The sequence below is a fragment of the Triturus cristatus genome, chromosome 3_1, assembly GCF_964204655.1.
Source record: "Triturus cristatus chromosome 3_1, aTriCri1.1, whole genome shotgun sequence".
NCBI classification, from domain to species: Eukaryota; Metazoa; Chordata; class Amphibia; order Caudata; family Salamandridae; genus Triturus; species Triturus cristatus.
The window spans coordinates 847,067,524-847,083,301 of record NC_140583.1 but is presented as its reverse complement, the minus strand read 5'-3'; the positions used below and the strand labels follow the sequence as shown (position 1 = coordinate 847,083,301).

The following is a 15,778-nucleotide window of genomic DNA, read 5'->3' as shown; positions in this document are numbered from 1 at the left end:
CCAGGTGGTGCTGCATGGACAAATTCAACAGATCTAGTAAGACAGGTGAACAAAAAACAAAACAAACCACAAACATCTGTTGAGGAGTGGGCTGCCCTTGCTGTGGGAACCAATAGTTCTGTTGAAGATGGCATAGAAAACAGGTGGAGTTGGGACAGTGCATGAAGCTAAAGTGGAAATTGGCAGCAGTAAGTCAGACATGTTGGATAACCTAGGCTGGTCATGAAACACTTAAAAAAAAAAGTACACTGCGCACGTTAGTTTTCTCCCACAAGAATGGACACCATCACATTTGTACAAGTTTTACTATTTTTAATGAAACGACCTTGCAAAGAATGTACATTCCCATGACAACACATCTCTTGGTAGCCAGAGTAAAATACGTAGAATCACATCTGTATCATCTAATGCCAACATCTTGAGCATCACATTTACATGGCAAACAGGATCAAGAACGCAACCATCAAACAAAACAGACCCATGGCTTCAGAAAGTGCAAATCCAAGGATAGCATAAGAGAAGAGCTGTTGCTTCAGAGAAGGGTTCCTAAAAACAAAAGAAAGAAAAATGTCAACATGCAAAACAGCAAGCACTCGTTACATGGGGCAAATACAACCTATTGTGTCAAGAGCTTAAAAGTGACCAGCAGAGTAAATTAATGAACATTTTTACTAAGACTACAGGCCTCGAAAAATCAGAATATATTACAAGACCTGCAGGTCTAGTGATTTTAATAATCTACTTAACCTACCCAATAAACTGGACTCCGAGTGTGATACTTGGCAAATATTTAATTATACGGAGTCACCTTTCCATCATTACCACATACGCTAGCACATTCAAATGTGAGTTCAGCATGTCTGCTGTACATAACTAGTTTGATTTATCAGACCAAACTTTAGCTATATACATACACATTATATACACATGGTACAAGACCATTGAGATGCTTCTTAGTTCACTATTAGGAAGGCTTCTCCGTTTATATTAAAAAAGTCACTTTTAACAAATATATTACTAGAGCATGATGTAGCACTCAAGCATTTACAGACCTACATTTTCCACGGATATGGGAACAAAACTTCCAACAGACATGCAGTTTAACTGATAAAACGACTCTACAGTGCAGAAATCCGGTTTCTGCAAATATTTATAATTTGCACATCACCAAGTATTACCAACCTATGAATGCTTTCATCCTATTAAAATCTTTGTTTCCATCTCATTTAAAAAAAAAAAAAAAAGTTTCAACTACTAAAATACTTGTACAGTTAATTTACAAGCTATTTAAATGTTGTGGGCCAGCACAACTATCAATTCACTTTACAAAATCCACTAACTTTGCATTCAAAGAAAAGTAAACACTAATCTCCAGGATAAAACTAGCAGCAGCTTGTTAGAACACATAAGCTAACATTCGACTGCTGACTGAATGCAGTCAAAACCAAAGATAAAAAAAATGTAAAGGTATCTTTCTAGTGGACTGCTCCAATAACTGCACAGAACCGCCTGTTGGCTACCGCTGCCCCCATTGCTGCTGCTGCTGACCCACTGGTCAGGAGTTAGAGGCCCTCCTCGACCCACAGGCACATGCATGCGCCTCTCCCTGTTGGTCTAGTGGTAGCGCATCACTGCTCTGCTGCTGGACAGGCCTTCTGTCTCTGCTTTTCTCCAACTCTTTTGCCTTTTTCATGCGGTTTGCACTTTTTGCAGCCTTTCGCGTGGTGATCCCCATGGGCCCGCCACCCTCCAGTGACCCTACCCGTGTTCTTAGACCTTCCACTGATACGACGCCAGCACCCTCAACACAGGATGCCACACCGCCTGCCACCTCACCGAAGGACATCCAAGAACTACAGCCACACCCTCACCCACCCCAAATTGCCACACCCTCACCCACCCCAAATTGCCAGCTCCGCTCGCCACCCAGCCAACCGTGCACCCAACTGGCTCAGCTGCATCCTCAACATGCGCTCCCTCCACAAACACGCCACAGAAATCTGGAACCTCCATGATGCCGCCTCTTCCAACATGGCCTTCACAGAAACCTGGACTAAACCCTGCTCTGGTCCTATCTCCAACGGCTAAAAAAAAAAAAATTGCAAGTACCATGCCAACCGACCAGGAGGAGGTATTGCCATCATCCACATGGAACAAGGTCACTGAAGAACATCTCTCCTTCAACACCACCACACCACTGACAGACTCCAACACAGCCGCACACATTCATCACAATGGATCTCCCAACTGCGCAGACACTGGTACACCTCAAGAAGGCACCAGCCAAGCAACACTCCAAAAAACAAGCTGGTTTACTCCCGTCCCAAACAAGTCCAGGTGCACCTGCATACGGCTCGCAAAATAATGGATGAAAAAACCCTAGAAACCAATACAACCTTCAAAATCGCCGCCAATGCACACCACCTCCTCAATACCACAAAGAAAACGTGCCTCCAAGACTGAATAAACACCAACACACAACAGCAAAGAACTCTTCACCAGTCAAGGATTTAGTCAGACCCAACAGCGAGATAGATATCACACCCTACCATGACCTCTGCCACAAACGTGGCAACTTCTACCACAAGATCAGGCAAATCTGAGACTGCTTTAACACAAAGACCCTGCCACATCGCCGATCACACAACTACACCACACCAACAGATACTGCTCAACTGGACTCCACTTAGACTCAAGACCATCCACTCCAGAACTCCATCAGACCCTTACCTGTATCTGACCCTCCAAAGCTCCGCCACACCATCAAAATGCCACCTTCCTCAATGACTGGAAAGATTCAGAGATTAACCCCTTGCTGAAGAAGCCATCCCCAGACCCGACAGACCTCAAGAACTTCAGACCATCTCCCTCCTCCTCTTCAAGGCCATTAAGGCTGCCATCAACGCCCAACTGAGTTCCAACAGAACCACGCCCTGGACAGCTCAATCTGGATTCCAAAGTAACCACCATCAGCTCCCTCTTCGACCACAGTGAAACCACAGTCCTCATCCTACTGGACCTCTTGGCTGCCTTTGATACAGTCTCCCACTGCACCCTAATTGCAAAACTTCACAACACTGGCATCCGCGACAAGGGCCAGCACTGGATCTACTCCTTCCTTACCAGCTGAACACAGCGAGTAATACTACCTCCGTTCCTTTCATAACCTACAGAGATTGGCTCCGGAGTGCCCCATGGCCCCTCCTGGAGTACCATCCTCGTAAACATCTACATGGCCACACCTTGCAGCCATCGTCAGACACCACAGGCATAGTCTCCCACACAGACAACACCAATGAACCCACAGACACCAGAACCAATGTACACAGCGGGATGAAGGCCATGCCACCTGGATGAAAGATAACTCAGGAAAGACTGAAATACTCATCCTGGTACCTGCACCCTCAGCCTGGGACGATGCCTGGTGGCCTGCTGCACTGGGAACCCCTCCCACCCCCACAGACCATGCATATAACCTCTGCATCGTACTGGACTCCTTGCTCACAATGTACTGCCAGATCAACGCAGTATTCTCATCCTGTTTCCACACGCTTAGTCTGCTTTGAAAGACATTCCCCACGGAATCCAGAAAGAGGGTCACCCACGCACTCCTCAGAGAACTCTACTACGGCAATGCACTTACGCCAGCATCACCCAGAAACCGCTCAGAAGGTTACAGAACATTCAAAACGCTGCAGCCAGACTGGTCCTAGACATCCCCCACCACAGCCACATCACACAACACCTCCGACAACTCCACTGGCTCCCAGTCAAGATAATCACATTCAAGCTGATCACACATGCCTTCTAATCCCTCCACGACGCAGGACCAGAATACCTGAACCACCGCCCTTCATGACATACCCGTCACACAACTTCGCTCCGCCCAACTTTCTCAGGCTACAGTTGCACAGATTAAGAAGACCAGAGGAAGATCCTTCTCCTACCTCCCTGCCCAAAATCAGGAACCTCTCCACCTCAGGCAATCACAGTTGCAGACCTGATTCAGAAGGATCTCAAGATCTGGCTTAGACTGAATGTCCAAGCCCAGACGAATCAGCAGCCCCTCCCCCCACCTTGAGACCATCACGGGCAAGTAGCCGCGCTATACAAACCCCAGATTTTTAAATCGCTCAGTCACTTTCTGAATGGGCAGCTCGAGTTAAAAACAAAAATAACCAGCAGGCCCTAAAACTAGTTTGCCCTAATAAAATCGGACACGCCATAGCGAGTAGATTGATGCCTGAATTCCCAAGTGTCCATAAAACTCAGGAAGGCTCCAAAACTAGTAGTTTAGCTGTAGACTGAAACCAAAGCATCTACAATGTAGACAATGATCCTGCTTCTCAATCCTCCCCCCCACCCCCCCAACAAAATAGGCCTGCCTCCACTTAGGTTTACAAAATCAGTCCCTTGCGCTTTTAGGTCATAGTACAAGATCTATAGTGACATACGTACAATGGAAAGAGTGCATTACAATGTAAAGACTGTATACTGTCAAGAGTATTCCTCAAATTGGCTAGCCAGCAAGGTAGTTGCAGCTCCAAGATTGTAGAATTGTGGGAGTTAGTTGTGGCAAGAATGCACCAAATAGAATGCAAAATACATTCAGGATCGGGAGATTAGACCCCAAAACTTAAACCAGAAATTAAGGGCAGTTTCCACCCTCCAGGCTGAAATGCACTGTATAGCCAGAGAAGCATCCATTTGAGCGCAGTGTGAGGGGGCAGATGTAATGAATGGATCCCAGGCATCTTTAGTGAGAAACCTAGACTGGGCCGGTGTCTGATACAGCAACACAAGCCTATGACTGCTTATCCACAGAAACCAGTACCAAAACGTTCTTACTCAAAACACCAACATAGTTCAATAAATGATACCATCCAGATGAAAGATGGATGCTTTAGTCATGGAATGTGCTGTTTCATGCAGATTACCCACTGGCAGAGGACTAGGATCTGCTTTCCCCACAGGATTCCTTCTACATCCCCATTCTTCCCTTCCATACTCTTTCTGGTGGTCGGGGTTTGAGTATATTTGCCACTACTCTGCCTGCCTCCCCTGCAAACATTGGGGTTGTAGGTGTAAGGATTAACAAAGTACCCAATCACAAATATGACACCCTCAAGGTATAGGGTATACCTCAAAGTATCTAAAATCCAACCCCATTTGAGTAAGCAAAGGGCCCCTTAGGGGATGACAGACCTCGCTAGTTGCAGAGTAAACTGCGTCCAGCACACTACGCTTGGAACAAGGAGACCTACCCTTCTGTCACCCTGGAGGTCACATGGTCCTGATGAATTGCCCAGATCCACAGCAACAATCTATAGCAAGAAACAGGTTGACCCACATTTACACTACTGAGCTGTACTGGATCATTGTTTCCAACACAGCACCCTTTGTTTTTACTTATAACAAGAGGACCCATGTATTAAAGCTCCTGAAAGAACTTGGTTATATTTATACCACATCAATCTACATACGGCACTAGCACACACACCTCATCATGGTGTCTTATTTTCAAAAGACCTCTGGCTAACCGCCCCATCCAAAGGCCCCTTGGACATTACAGCAACAGCCCAACATTGCCTGATATAGCAACTCATCTGGGTGTGTGAGGTCTCTGGTTTACGAGCAATCAGACCCTGATCTGCTTTCTCAGCTTCCAGACATACTGCTTTACCCTTATTTTTCTTTGTGACTTTAGAGGAACTGCACACACTGAATGCATCCCCTAAGTGGGACCACCATGTTCACACATGGTTCCTCCTACGTGCATAAAAGCACAGAGGGAAAGATGAAGACAGACATCAAATCAGGGCTGAAATACATTTGTGCATTTTAAACCCACAGAACTCTGAGGAGAGTTCTACTGGTGCTGGAATTCCTTCACTGCATGGTCTCAAACACCACCAACCCAAATATAAGATATGCAGATCAAACAGGAAAAGCATAGAGATAAATATTCCACAAGCCCAAGAGTACTGCTTCAAGTAGAAACATCTTTTAGAGATGTTTTCAGATTTATACTTCCTGCGAATAACAAACTCTGCTTAAAAGAAAATTTTAAAAAAAGTAGTCCTCCAGGGTGTCAAAACAAGGATACTAGTCTTGACATCAACCCAGATGGGTCCCCTTCCTGCCTACCACAACCCCAATTCCATGCCTTCTAAAGACTTGAACGCAACTTTTAAGTGCAACTGTGAAAAACTAAGGCAAGACAGCCAGATGGCTGCTGATCCTCCTTAGCAGAATGAAAACACTGATGATACAAATAACCACCAAGAACTTTATCCAGGCTCAGTCACCTCACTAGCCATCCTTCCAGAAAGTCACAGAAGTGGTGACTGACTTCACCAAAAGAAAACAAGTCACATCATACAAACATAACAGGTCACAGATGGCTTTTACTTTTTAATGTGCAAAGAAATCCAGGTACATGATAGGCAAGCTGCTGCATACCGCCAACTCCCACCAAACCACAACCTGCATACCGTCAACTCCCACACAAGCTGCAACTCATTGACCTGCAAGATTATGGATCCACAAGGCCCAAGAGGAACAAATGTTGAGAGAAACCTTTGTGTGTGCACATCAAAGCTCTGGAGTAAATTACCCCTGCATCACATATTTGTGAGTGGGAGGTGGGTTTGAGGGGCACAGGCACACAGCTCACACCTTGCTGTTTTATTACAGAGTGGTATTAACTCCTCATTGGGATAAAAAAAAAAAATCCTTCTACATGGTAATGAATGTGTACCCTTGCCCTACGATACTGTTGTCCAAGTCACCAATGCGGATTATTAGGTCTCGCCTAGCGAAAGCAGCGCATGCGCTGTTCGCCATGCAAGTGCCTTTTGCAATCAATTCTCCCAAAGGCATACATGCACACGTCGGCGTGGACAAAGATGTTCCGATCTCGCCATTTGTCCAAAGCAAACAGCATGCGCGTGCCCGTACGGACTGTGGGCAGTCCGACACCATCTTGTGACAATAGCTTTCCATCGTCATGGCAACCAGGCTTCTTATCAGAAGCTTGGTCATGTTAGTTTCCTGTTCTCACCCCCCCCCCCCCCGGTGAAGTTTTAGTGATTTTTTTTTTTATTACTTTAACGAGCGCGGCGCCCGCTAGGGACACTGCACCCTATATTTTCACGGCGTCCACTTCAGGGACACTGCACCTTTTTTTTTTAACTAAGCCCTGGGAGCCTGCAACGGAGCAAACTTCAGGGCTGTGAGCTCGGGATGAACACGTTGCCCTCAAGGTAAGCCAGCCTTTTACTTCATGCCGAGCCCCTGGCAAACATACATTTTCACTTGTTTTAATTGGCTATGAACAATTATATATATATTCTCATCAAGTTACTTGGTCGGCATTTTAAACAGATATTTTTATTTAGATTGTTTTAAAGTATGTACTATCATTTTAAGATCACTTCGGAGCGCTGAGATTACAGGATGAAGGAAAAAACAAACAGGAAATAGGATCCTCTCAACTGGAGTCCTGCAGGATGCAGGGACAACCCCAGCCCACGATTCTTCGAGCACAGGTTTCATGACATGAAGTTACATGAAAGCTACATCAAAAGTGCTACAGTGGACCTCTCCGTGCTAGGAAGCATCCCCCGCTCTGCCCCCCCCCCCCCCAAGATCCGTGGGCGTGAGTGCATAGTGAGAAAGTACAAGACGGTAGAGCAATTACATAATGGTCCTGTGTACGTAGCATATTAGGAGCTATAAACCAACTTTATATATTAGGAACTATAAACCAACATACATTAGGAGCAGTAGATCAATATTAGAGATTAGGCGTTCTAGGCCAACTTAAGATTTCCATCAGCGGAATGCTTGGAACTCATCGGAGACGGGTGAGATGCCCATATGAAGCGGTGATTAATTACATATACTGACCCATGGCATAAATTAAGATGTACAGCAGGCAGTTTCCCTGGTTTTGGTTTATACTCCGTGCAGTATACACACGGACAATGATGATCTTGCTCAGTGTACCGGACAGAGGTGTTGCAGTGCTTATGCGCGATTAGGGTCTGCGGTTTGACAGAATCAACAGCTCCTCATTTAGGATGCCTCAATGGTTAACAAACATTGGCATAGACTATAGGTCTCGCCTTTGGGACCTGCTGCCTAACTAAATACTTGTTCTAAGGAAACAATGATCGTGCCCATGTGCCATGACATAGGCCTGTCTCTGGTCTTGAAGGGGGGGGGGGGGGGGGGGGGGGGGGGGGGACGACGCACGTCAGTGTTGGAAGATCAGGGTCTCAACACTGACCAGGAATCACGTCTCACAGAATAAAGAAATAATGTGCAATTGTTTGATATAGCATATATCGATGTATAGTGTGTATATATATATATATATATATCTGTCAACTATACAGTCAATGTTTATCATCTCACACATGTTGTCAATTATATTGGCTTAAGGGAACACTGATTAACTTTCAACGATCATGTATGGGGATATAGGATGAGGCCTACCTTTCTACTCTGCAATCTATACATGCAACCACGTTTTTATTGACCTTGCCAATATATCAGATATTAGACCCCACAATTTGAGTGCAGGGGGCCTTAAACTAATTTATGCTAGCTACACATATTAAATGTTCTGTTTCACGGAAGAAATGCAGAAGGGCGGAAACTTCACATGACGTTATTTGCACCTACTCAACATCTCCTAGGTCACAGCACAACCTATACTTTAAAAGATGTGCACCGAGCAAGTTGTCGTACGTAAGGTCACCTGCACTTTCTCCATATCTCACAGGTCAAGGCAGCACTTTACTTCTAAAGATGCACACTTGGCCAGATGTCTTGTGTGATGTATGTGTGATGTGAATAATCACTTTATTCTGTTTATAACAAGCATGTGTATGTTACCATCTTGAATTTATGATGTTGACAGGACTTTTGTAAGTTGTGAAAGACTATTTTGCTAGCATAGTCCATTGGCTATGCATCTTCACATTCCAATATACTGGGACTCTCAATTTCGAGAAGCCATAACGGTAGTGTAATGGCTATTTAACTGCAGAACTTAGTTTGTAGTCAACAAGTAGGAACTTAAAGGTTCTCCGCCTGACTGTTACTTTTGTAAGTTTTTAATAAGGTTTCATTGAAATCTTTCAAACTAAGCTTCTCCTCGTGGAGTGATTTCATTACTCTTCAGGCTTACTTTGAAATCCAGTTTTGGATCGTTGAATATTTTTTTCTAGACAAACTTCTTGCCAGGATATTACTTATCTAGGTCAGTACCTTCCCCTGTTACCCCAATTTTGACTGCGCGATACTGGGAGTCTACCAATGCACTTTGTTTGCGTTTGCTGTCGGTGGTCCTATATCTGAGATCACAAGTCCAGAATTTCCCCAGCTTCATGCTTTTGGTACTTTAGGTTATCCACAATACTATTTCTCTCCGCTATCTTTGTACATTTGATTGTTTACTCATTTTGTACTTGAAAATGGTTTTATTTTTCTAATCCTTTGGAACACAAGCCCTTACACCCATCCCTCCGCAGCATATCTATAAACAGTTGATGTACAGGTCGGCTACTTTTATACGTCTTGAGGGTACATTTAAATGACTGTTAATACACATCAGAAAAACAATAGAGAGAGTGAGGGTAATGAGGATCCCGAACCCCCGGTCTGGATATGAGTATATAACAAAGGAGGGAGAAAGATTCAGTCGAAAGAGATTCAATCGAAAAGGGGGGAGAGATAGAGAAAGGAATAATTCAGAGCAAAAGAATTTCCTATTTGGAAAAAGACCCATCACTCACCAACCTGGTTGGTGACATGCTTCTTCATCTGGGTCCCACCCCGACCGCCGAATGCAGTCAGGGTGTGCTTCGACGCCTGGAATGCCAGTGGAGCGGGTTTGTGTATATGGGTGAGTGAAAACGTGAGTGAGGAAAAATAAATGATATTTAAAAGTGTCAGCGGTGATCTTCCTAATAATTTAATATGAAGTCACTTGGCACAATTAAAAACTGAATAGATATCGTAACTGGTATTATTGGCCAGTGATAGTGTTGGTATGTGTGTGGTCAACATGTTTCAACCTTTCTAGTAATTTTTAGGTTGTCAGGACCAGGAATTTGAGGAACCCCCCGGGGGTCTGCACTCGCGAAGGTGCATCCACACCCTGAACCTCTGTGTACTCCACCTTTGTTAGAGTAGTTGGTTGTGCCTTCAAGCCGTTCTTGAAGGATGATTCGGATGTTAAAAAGGCTAAATATAAAGCCTCATGGTTCCCGTGGGGAGCGTGGGCTCTGAATCATTGGTTCTCTCAACGGTACGCCCGTTTACACACCTACTTCGGGGTCCTGTGGATGCACCTTCGCGAGTGCAGACCCCCCCCGTTCCTCAAATAAATTCCTGGACCTGACGAAAACCTAAGAATTACTAGAAAGGTTGAAACATGTCTACCACACACACATACCAACACGGATATCACTGGCCATTAATACCAGTTACGATATCTATTCACAGTTTAATTGTGCCAAGTGACTTCATATTAAATTAGGAAGATCACTGCTGACACTTTTAAATATTTTTATTTTTCCTCTCACATTTTCTCACCCATATACACGAAAACCCGCTCCGCTGGAATTCCAGGCGTCGAAGCACACCCTGACGGCATTCGGCGGTCAGGGTGGGACCCAGATGATGAAGCATGTCACCAACTAGGTTGGTGAGTGAAGGGTCTTTTTCCAAATAGGAAATTCTTTTGCTCTGAATTATTCCTCTCTAAATCTCCCTTCTTTTCGATTGAATCTTTCGACTGAATCTTTCTCCCTCCTTTGTTATATACTGTTTATACACATCCACAGCCTTGAAGAAGTGAATGGGTAACAAAAACATGCAACAACTGTTTTTCTGTTCTTCGCATGCATGTACATTGACTGGTCTTTGATCTTCAATAAACCAGATTTGATACATCTACAAGAATGCTTATTTTATTGACTATGCTCGGACTTCCATTGAGTGCTTTGGTATATTTATCTACAGTTGTCTGAGGGAGTCCAAACAATGATCCCAGGATACCAGTCTGACAAAGCTAGGTAGGTAGTCTTCTTGCCTACCTATGCCCCTTCCAACCAAAATTCCATGCCTTCTAAAGCCTCTAACCCAACTTTTAAGTGCAACTGTGAAAAACCAAAAGGCCAGATAGCTGCTGATCCTCCTTAAATCCCCACCTAGAACTTTCCAGACAGACAATTACCTCACTAGCCAGCCTTCAAGAAAATCCCAGAGATTGTTTTCTTTTGGTGAAGCGAGTCACAATCATACAAACATTACGGGTCATAGATGGATTTCATTTTTAAATATGCGAAGACAAACCCAGGTAAAATGTTAGGCAAGCTGCATACCTCCCATCTTCCACACAACCTGCAGCTCATCGATCTGCAAGATTATGGACCCAGGAGGCACAAGAAGAACAAATGCTGAGAAACCTTTGTGTATGCAGCAAAGCTCTGGACTAAATAACCCCTAAAACGCATGGGGGCGGGTGACAACCCAGGCACATACAGCTCACACCTTGCTGTTGTAATACTGCATGGTTTTAACTGCTTATTGGCATGAAAACAAAGTTTCTACATGGTATGGATGTGTACCCTTGCCCTACTGTACGGATCCCGAATGCTGATTTGGGTTGTCCTAACCAAACATGGATCATGCATGTGCGCCATGACATAGCCCTGTCTCACAGGCACTGGTCTTGTTGGACTTGGAGGGATGCCCAAAGGCAACTGCCTTCACCAGAAGTTAAGGCAGTACGAGCACGGTGGAAGCAGCATAACGTGGAAGGTAACATGTCAATGGAGTGAGGCCTACTGGCTACCTCGCATTTAAGGTCCCGCTGTTGTGTAGTTAACTCATGGCTCAGCTTACATTGGTTGCATTTAAGTGCTGTGCAAGAGTAGTGACTGCTGGAGGTACATGCGCCTAGAAAGTACAGGGACTGAGCAATGCATGCATTTTGTTGTGTGTACTGGGTATATGTAGAACAGAGATAGTTACATTACATAACAGCTGTAGTGCAGTGTGTGCATGCAAGCAGTACAACACATGAAGGGAGAAGTGCTGTGAAGTGCACACATGGGAAATGCATTTGCTAGCAGTGTGTTTGCATGTAGCATATCACTGTACAATATAGAAAGACTCCAGTGTTTAGCAGTGCACGCAGAGTGATTGTGTGTGCTTAATGTATGTGTGGACAGTGTGTGCTGGGTATATGCACAGAGTGCAAGTGTGCCTGTAATGGTACATTACACGGAAGACACTGGGTTCCATTTTGGGAAGCCCAGGCTTCCCTGATAAAAACATGAGTACATAATATTCCACCCCCACCCCCCCCCCCCAAATATAAACAGATGTTTGCTGCATTCCTGTGAGCTGGATGGGACACTGGAGATGGGAGCGCAAGACTCCCCCTGTACATTTCAAATGGACAATGATTCAGTGAGATCCCAATGAATGTCTGAGGAAGGAGATGGGCTGATAGGGAATCAAAGAGTGTAGGGTTGGGGGCCCAGGATTATCACCTTTGGAATCTATCCTACAGAGACAGCCTTTCAAGAGAAGGTGGGAAAGGCAGGGTACATGTCACAAGCAGCAGAACCTCAACATAAAACTTCAAAGACCAGGAGTTTAAATCAACCTTGGTGTCTGGAAACAGACTATAAGGGGCGGTTGAGCCCTCACAAAAGTATCTGCCAAGTAGCCATACTGGGTGTGAGGAGGGAAAGCTCTGCAACACTTCTGCCTTTGACCAGAACTGAAGGACAAGCTCAGGATTCACAGTAGATCCAGTCTTGGACATCAGGAGTAAGAGGCCTCAACCGTCATGGCTGGGCCTAAGAACCCCTGCATGCCCTCTGAAAGGAGCTCCCGGTGAAGGATAATGCATGGAAACAATTTCGATGCAGCACAAAACTGCAAGTAATGTTGTCCCACCTTCACTCCTAAACTGTAGGGCTTGTAGTAATATTCAGAGGAAAAAAGAGGTCAGTGTGAATTAACCACACAACTCTAAATGTCAAGTTAGGTGAACACTCAATTTGCATTTGTGACATTTGATAACCCGATTGAGGGCACTAGAGAATGCATAAAACTTGAGCTTTGTTTAGCAATATTGATTTACATACCAACATCAATGATGGTACAACTGCATGTAATGACAGTCTAAATAGAGCACCAAAAATCTGAGCACACTTCTTATACTCATGGCTGCAGTCCCTTAAAACAATTGAATACAAGAAACCTCCAGCAGTGCTTACCTGGCGTAGCCAATAATTAAACTGCCAAAAACTGTTCCAATGCCAGCCCCGGAACCAGCCACCCCAACTGTGGCAGCACCAGCACCAATAAATTTGGCAGCAGTGTCAATGTCCCGGCTGATTGCACTAGTCTGGAATTCCCTGAGTGCTACGGTGCTCGGAGTCCCGCAAACCAACGCTGTGTTCCCCTGTAACATAAAAATAAATATCAATTTAAGAAACTAATCAGTGCAAGTGTTACATAACAGCAGTGATCTTGAATGGGACAGTCTGAAGCACAATAAAGATGTGGATTGGGCTCATGACAGATAAATAACCTTGATCACTTAATAGAAACCGATTACAAATAACCTTGAGTTCAGTGAACAGGGTAAGTTAAGAGCACGTGTTCCCCAACCACTCAATTAACATGGAAAGCACGTGAATGAAAGGCATGCAATTGTAATTCACACAAAAAGAAAAAAACCTCCGGGGATATCAGAAAACGGAGAATAAAATAAAGGTTGTTGTGTTAGAGACAGCGGTGTAGTACTGATTTACCTCTCCAGTCCTGACCTCTGGCCGAGACAATATAGTTGCTGAAATTGGTCTGTAGAGAGCTCGGGACCCAGCACGGACCTACACGAAAAATAAACAGCAAGTATATGAACAGAAATACATCAAAATACAAGCATCTTGTCAGCTTATACATCGTCTGCAGCCATCAGCAAGTAATGCCATTGCTACAATAAACTACATCACCGTCGCTGCAAACAAACCTAAAACAAAAAGGTACGAAATTAAGGAGCAACATTGATTCAACTAAACAGATTAGGGGACAATTTTATATTCGTTTCGAACACTCACATGCACGACTGGAGGGGCTGCTAACTTTTGTTCACAACGCACAGTCTTCGTTTATAAAGAAGCCAATCGTGACAGCAACACAATCAGCTAAAGACGTCAGTTAATTTCTAGGGAAGCACCACCTTCTACCAATACATGGATCCAAACTTTGAGCTTCTCGCTCACCCATGCAAAGTATTCTTTGACACGGTCCCAAGTAGACCGGTCAAATACCATGACTTTCACGTCTGAAAAATTAAGCGTATATATAAACCACACATACATAAAATCTATATTCGGTACCTTAAATGGGCCGGTACCGTGTACCGGCACTTTCTTATTTTGAGAGGGAGAGTACCGGCACTTCTCAAGACAGACTTAAAACTACTTTTAATTGTATACTAGCGGCACTTCTCAGAAACAACACTTACATTTTTCCATTTCAAGCATAATATATATATTTATTAAACCCTGAAAAAATTACCGACACTCGTCCTTGACTGACTGGAGATGTGCCACCTTTCCCTAACAGCGCATGTTATCTTGCTACAAAACAGAGCGTGCTTAATCGGTAAAATTACAGTTGTCTGGCGAGGACCCAAAGCACAGAAAGGCGACTTAAGAAGACATACAATGGAAGCTTCGAAAGCCATTGCCGGAGCCGTTCGGTGCAGGCCGCGCTTGTCCTTGGCTGATCCTCCAATAGAGGTCACGGTTATTGACAGCTAACATGGGCCGAACGAGCCCGGGAGCGACACGAACTGACACAGAACCGTGACGCCCCACTGGAGAAGAGCATTCGGTTCGCGCGCAGAGTTGTGCGGGGAAGGCCCCGTGGTTCAGATGAAGCCAATAGGCCCAGCCCGGAAGGGCAATGTCAATGTACCCTCCTCAGCGACTTAAAATCCCCGCTCCAACCCTTCTCTCCCAAATGTCCCAGCCCAAGACTCTCCTTACCAAGGTAGGGGTGCAGACGAGCTTGGCGCAGGCGTACATGGTGATTTATCGGGGGTCCACAGGAGCTGCTGTCAAAAACCGGGGTCACCCACTCTGTAAAAGAGGAAGGTCACAGACTGAGAACCGGGATTAGAGGCCGCCTGCACTACAGTGGGTTTTACAGTGTGACGAGAGCTCCTCGCCAAAAGGTGCTTCGAGCAGGATGGCACTGGATAAAGAAAGCGACAGGAGCCTGCCGATACTCACCGGCTGCAGAGGTCGAACTGACTGGAGACGAGTGCGCACGCGCACTGAACACTTATACGTCGCACCCGGATGCAGGCTGGGGAAAATCAGCTGAAGGTCACTTTGTAGCAACTTTATTGTCACACCAGAGGAGAACAACGCCCCCTAGCTTCAAAACAGGCCGAGGTCAGTGGGCGGTCCCGTAACGCTGTGCTGCCATTTTCGCACTATGGAAATAGACAAGGTACTAACCACAGTTGAAAATCAGCCATAAACTTGCGAAAAACGTCAGCCATCTTAGATTATTCGGAGGCTGGAATCTCTCTGCTGTTTGACACATTTTCAACTTTACTACCATAACTTGTAGTTCCTGAATAATAAAATGTTGAGAGAATTTTTCAAATCATTTTAATCAAAGTAAACTGTATGATATTATTTGACCAGTACCTGCTATTATTACA

The 15,778-nt window shown here is 44.8% G+C and overlaps 1 protein-coding gene across 1 annotated transcript; it reads right to left on the bottom strand.

Moving 5' to 3' along the window:
- Positions 1 to 291: 291 nt before the first annotated feature.
- Positions 292 to 15,477, bottom strand: ATP5MC3 (ATP synthase membrane subunit c locus 3). The gene is made up of 5 exons (XM_085645247.1): positions 15,339 to 15,477; positions 15,093 to 15,185; positions 13,851 to 13,928; positions 13,311 to 13,498; positions 292 to 546 (listed from the first exon to the last, which is right to left on the bottom strand). The coding sequence occupies exons 2-5, from the start codon at positions 15,129 to 15,131 to the stop codon at positions 432 to 434; spliced, it is 420 nt and encodes a 139-aa protein (XP_085501373.1). The 5' UTR covers positions 15,132 to 15,185; positions 15,339 to 15,477; the 3' UTR covers positions 292 to 431.
- Positions 15,478 to 15,778: the final 301 nt, after the last annotated feature.